The 6032-nt window shown below is 30.8% G+C and overlaps 1 protein-coding gene across 1 annotated transcript; it reads left to right on the forward strand.

Annotated features, from left to right (window-relative positions):
- Nucleotides 7-5309, forward strand: LOC107629786 (BEL1-like homeodomain protein 1). The gene is made up of 5 exons (XM_016332672.2): nucleotides 7-523; nucleotides 1947-2320; nucleotides 3098-3158; nucleotides 3970-4356; nucleotides 4405-5309. The coding sequence occupies exons 1-5, from the start codon at nucleotides 104-106 to the stop codon at nucleotides 4936-4938; spliced, it is 1776 nt and encodes a 591-aa protein (XP_016188158.1). The 5' UTR covers nucleotides 7-103; the 3' UTR covers nucleotides 4939-5309.

Genomic DNA, 6032 nt, shown 5'->3' on the forward strand with positions numbered 1-6032 from the left:
CGCTCTTTCTTCTTCCTCTTCTTCTGTTGTTGCAGCAACCGTGACTGTTCTTCCGAATAACCGTGACTATTCGGAACATACAGTTACAACTGCAACAACAGAAATGGGATTTCATAGAGCGAGAGGCCATCAATCCCATCATCATCCGCAAGGGTTGTCACTTAGTCTTTCCTCTCAACAACTTCCGTTTAGGTCTTTTGCCAACGCCGGTGGGGCTTTGAATAGTAGTATACAAAGTGTTGTACTTGGATCCAAGTTTCTGAAAGTGGCACAGGAGCTTCTTGATGAAGCCGTTAACGTGGGTAACGATAATAAGGTGGATTATTCCAACAATAAAGAGAAGATGAAAGGGAATAAAAATGTTGAATCCACGTCTGATGGTGGCGGTGATGATAATAGATCAAGTGGTGGGGGCGACGGTGAAAATAGTGGTGGTGACAACAAGCAAGGAAGTGAACTCAACACTGCTCAAAGACAAGAGCTTCATATGAATAAGTCCAAGCTTGTTACCATGCTTGATGAGGTAATAATAAATTAATAATAAGCTACATGCATGTGTTTAATGATTGGATACACATGAATTTATAATTGTTTTTATTTAACTAATCTCTAAATGCTTATTTTATATCTTAACTGTAAAATTTAGATACAATTAATTTTACGTGAAGTTGATAGTTGATTGTCATCTAAAAATTATTAGTTATTAACTTTATATAAAATTAATTACATTTAAATTTATCAAATAATCATCATAATTAACTTAAATTAGTTGAATAGTCAATTTACTAGAATGTGTAACTAAGTATTGAAAATTTGAAGTTTGTATTACATATACAACAATTTATCATTAGTGAATGACAAATTAATTTTTGACGGGGCTGAACCCTAAAAAATCTTAAAAGGTGGGTAAAGTGTCGCGTAATTGTGCTGTGGATTGGTTTTTATCATTTGTTGCGGGTTGTGTTGGTTCAATTTCTTGGAAATAATTTATGTATGATTCAACTTGTGAAGGGGTCCCCCATTAATTTCGGGTAAGTGGGTAACCGAAGAAGAAATAATGATAATAGAGAATGCGACAATGCAATAGATAGAGCCATAGAGAACTGTGAGATTGACATGAATTAATAGTGACTATAAGTTCTTTTACTTGTTTTTCCTAAAAGAGTGTGTTTGTTTTGTGTAGGGTAAATGAAAACGATCACAAGAATTAAAAAGAAAAAAATTGATTAGAATTGGTGAATGTCAGAGAATAATTTTTGGTTTGGGCCCATTTGGGTCAGTTTCATGATTATGTAAAATCTCTGTACCATTATTGATTGAGATTTGAGCAAGGGGTTATTGTAAAAAGTTAAGTGAGGCCTTCTTCTTATTATATGGGTCCGATTTTCTTTCTTCCTTCATGAAACCATCTCAAAATTAAACATCATTTACTTTTCAGTCATCAATGACATTCTATCGTACTATGCTGAATGTCCTTCATAGAGATTCTTAGTTGTTCTCAACATGAAAGAGAGCAGTTATATGATTGGAAAATTTTCAAGTGTGTCGTCATACTGGATGGTGTTTTAGTGATTTTTAATCGTTGATCTTAATTATAAAAAATATATATAATATATATAATTAAGATCAACGGTTAAAAATCACTAATACACCGATATGACGGTACACTTAAAAATCTTCCTATATGATATAGATATATTATTGAAAATTCATTTTACCAAAAATTTTGTGATAATTCACTCTATATATCAATATCATCGATTTGTCCTCCCTTTCAAAAAAATTTTTCAAGTGTAAATAATAAAAAGATAAAATTGTAAAATTATAAATAATGTTAAATTATTTAATTATTTTTAACTTTTTTTAAAATGACGCTTATAAAAATAGGTATTCTTGTTTATACAGTGAAAATTATGTAAATTTTAATTTGTGTTTGGAATTATTAGGTGGAGCAAAGATACCGAGAGTACAAGCAACAAATGCAAATTGTGACGTCATCATTTGAGGAAGCAGCTGGTTATGGAGCTGCAAGAACATACACAGCACTTGCATTGAAGACAATATCGAAGCAATTTCGGTGCCTAAAAGATGCAATATCTTTGCAGATCAAAACGACTGGCAAGACGCTAGGTGAAGACAACTGCATGGGAGTTAAAGTCGAGGGTTCAAGGCTTAGATTCATTGATCACAATCTCCGGCAACAAAGGGCGCTTCAACAGTTGGGAATGATACAACACAATGCTTGGAGACCACAAAGAGGATTGCCCGAACGAGCGGTTTCTATTCTTCGAGCTTGGCTTTTCGAACATTTTCTTCACCCGTAAGTAAAACTTATATAAAAACTCATGTGCAGTTAATTTTATATGAAATTGATAGATGAGAGTCGTTAGATGATAATTTAGTTAAATTTATCAACTTATTTATCAACTTCACATTAAATTAACAGCAGCTAAGTTTTCACTTAAAACTTATCATATACAAAGTGAGAGAAATTTGTGTTTATTGATTTTAAAGATTTTTTATTTTTATAAGTATTTTATAATATTGGTTGACGAATAATTGAAACGTTTGAATTATCAATTGTAGTTACAAATTAATTTAAAACTTTACTTTTCTTGATTTCTTAGAAAGGTGCTAACTAACAATATTATTATCTTTTAACTACTAAAATTTGCTGATATGACAAGTAGAGAACAGAATATAAAATAAAAACGTGTTTATTGATTTTATAGAATGTGTTTTGTTTTTATTTTAAGTATTTTATAAGAAAAAAAAAATAATTAACTTACTCATTCGTATAAACAATTGTCGAAAGTTTAAATTATGTTTTGTATATATAGTAATTTATTAGTTAATAATAAATTTTTAAATAAATTTTCGATCCATAATTGATTAGTCATTAGTCTGTCCAATTAAAAAAAAAATTTCTTCCTTCAAATGAAACCAGTTATAACTTCTTCTATAAAATACTATAATTTGAGCCTTTTTTTTTTTCTTTCTCATTTTTGTTTTCTTTTTCAAGTGGTCTATTCTCATTGATGGATACTAAGCTTGCTTCAATAACTTAGTAGGAGTTTTTACTTGTGGCCTTCTGCAGTTATCCAAAGGACTCCGATAAGGTTATGCTTGCAAGACAAACTGGACTTACTCGGAGCCAGGTATATATATTTCAATCGATGAAGCAATTTTATTAGTGATTCCATCGTTTAGTTATATTGAGCACTCACACGATTTATATACACTTCCGTTTTGAAGCATAAAATGTCCAAATAAAAGCTTTTGCTTTTTCCATTAGAACAGCTTTAATTTTTGTTATTCAAAAATACTATTCGTACACTAAAATTAACCATTAAAATCAACCATTAATATATTTTTGTATAAATATATATGGTTTAATTTATTTTTTATGTGTATTTATATTTCATATTTTATACTGATGACTGACTTTAGTTGCTGATTTTGGTATATACCTAACATAGTCATTTTTTTTATTAGTATGGCAAATTTAACCGCCATTATATTGAAGAACATTATATATTCTCATATTAAAAAAATGACATTTTATTTTATTGTTTTATTTAACACTTTATCTTACATCTTTAAAAGTTTAAATGATTTTTTCTCCCTTCTGCTTTGAGATTGAGCACCAAAATATTTCTACACACATGTTAATTGATAATTTGATCATTATTACGTAGCTAAAAATATGTTATTCGTATTAGTTTTCTATTTCTCACGGTATAAATTAACACATACTCTTTTTTTTACTAGATGCAATATGTGATTTACATAAAATATAATAAATTTCACATCTTATATATTCAATAGTGAATAAATACATGTTACCCTAATATACGAAACAAAATAAATACTCAAAGTATTATACTATCTAAAAAGATATCAATATGTTTTTGAGAACTAGCTAGAAGGTTTGTGACATACATAGTAATTTGTAATGCATACATGCAGGTATCAAACTGGTTTATAAATGCCCGAGTTAGGCTATGGAAACCAATGGTTGAAGAAATGTACTTAGAAGAAATTAAGGATCAAGAACACAACAACAATAATGGCTCCCAAGATGATGATGATGATGACACTAACACCGCCAACAAGAAGAAGAAGCAGCTAATAAGAGAATCATCAAACAAGGAATTATGGTCATCATCATCATCACAATTAGAACAACCACCATGTAGTAGTAGTGTCATTAGACTTGACCACTTAAACTCCAACCAAAACACCACTACTCCAATAACTGAGATCTCAGCAAATTCCAACAACAATTCAATCTCAACATCTCCATTGAATCTAAGGAATCCTCATCATGAGATTATGAACTCTCCAGGTACCATTCTTTTCTTCTTCTTCTTTGTTTTTCCTTTTTTTTTTTTCTCGAGAAATCTTTCTGTGGACATGGAAATGAAGCCGATAAGAGAGACAAATAGCAACAACAACAACAACCACCTAAATTTTGGAATTGAATTAGGGAACCCTAATAAAGACGGTTACCCTTTGATGGCTTCTTTTGGGAATGAAAACCACGACGGTGGCGGGGGTAGCGGTAGCGGTTATGGTTCTACTACATTCTCCATGGAAGACATTGGAAGGTTCCATCAACAATTGGTGGCTCCAAGGTTCCATGGGAATGGTGTTTCACTCACTCTAGGGCTTCCACCAAGTGATAACAACAACACCAACAATAACTTTCCATCCCAACAAGTAGAGTTTCTCTCCTCACACAACATGCATTTGGGAGGAGGAGGAGGAGGAGGAGGAAGGATTCATCATCATCATCACGAGATTGAAGCAGCAACCAATGATGATGAGTTTTGTGGAATGAAGAACAATGCCACAACACCTTCTTCTCATTCAGGAACAAGTTATGATCATAACAACAACAACATTGACATGTGGGGTCAGTTTTGGAGGGTCTGATAAGTTGACATTGGATTTTCTTGGAGTTGGAGGAATGGTAAGAAATATCAACACTGGTGCAACAACACATGCATTTTCACAAACACATAGAGAGCAACAACAACAAGGAATGATGAGTACCTTGAGTTCTTTGGATTCGGACCTGAAATCAGCACAATCAGCCACACCAAGCCACCGTTTTTGAAGTTAGTTCTTCATCTCTGCAATGATCAAGGAAAATAATTAAATTAAATTAAAAACAGACAATGTTAGTTGTTTTACGTATGAACTTGTTCAAAAACAATTGTTCTTTATTATTTTTTTTCTTTTTCTCTAATTGGCACATTATGACATTAGGGTTTCAATTCCAAAAACCGCAATCCTTGTAGTAGTATCTTTCTTGAACAAACCTCGTTCACATTCTTAAGATATTATTATTATTATTATTATTGGAGATCACAATTTTCTCAAAGTTTAGGTTCTATATATATATCTTAGAGCAAAGAAAAAAATTGTTAGTCGTGTATGTAATTTAATGCTCGATATTCTTTTAATTAGTTTGAGTTAGTTATGTCATCTGTGATATATGAGTGTTAGCACAGTAATTTACTTCTCGTGTTTTTCATTTATTTTTGTGAATCAACCACTACATACATTTTGGAATCACGTGATGATTTCTTGGAAGACTTTAGCTATATGTGGGAGGGTAATTATGTTGAAGTTTGCTTCATCATGTAAGGATGAAACTTATAGTAAATTAAAATAGTACATTACATATATACTTTCTAATATACTTTGCTTTGGCTTTATTTGTTATAAATGGTAGTGGAATTTAGCCAGCTTATGAATGGTAGTGTATATGTTTCTCTCCGTACATATATTATTGTTTATGTAAATATCCGGAACATATTATATATGATAATTTACACTTATTTGGTTATTTAAACTATTATCATTATTAACTGCATGATGATTTGAGCATTTTTACGCAAGAAATGTTATATACCCTATTTTTTATACGCTTTATGTATATAGTTTTTGTTTTTAATATTAAACATGAATAATAAAAAAATAAGAGAATTAAAATGTTATGTTTATAATAAAAAAGTATATAT

This window comes from Arachis ipaensis, chromosome B03 (genome assembly GCF_000816755.2).
Source record: "Arachis ipaensis cultivar K30076 chromosome B03, Araip1.1, whole genome shotgun sequence".
In the NCBI taxonomy this organism is placed as follows: Eukaryota; Viridiplantae; Streptophyta; class Magnoliopsida; order Fabales; family Fabaceae; genus Arachis; species Arachis ipaensis.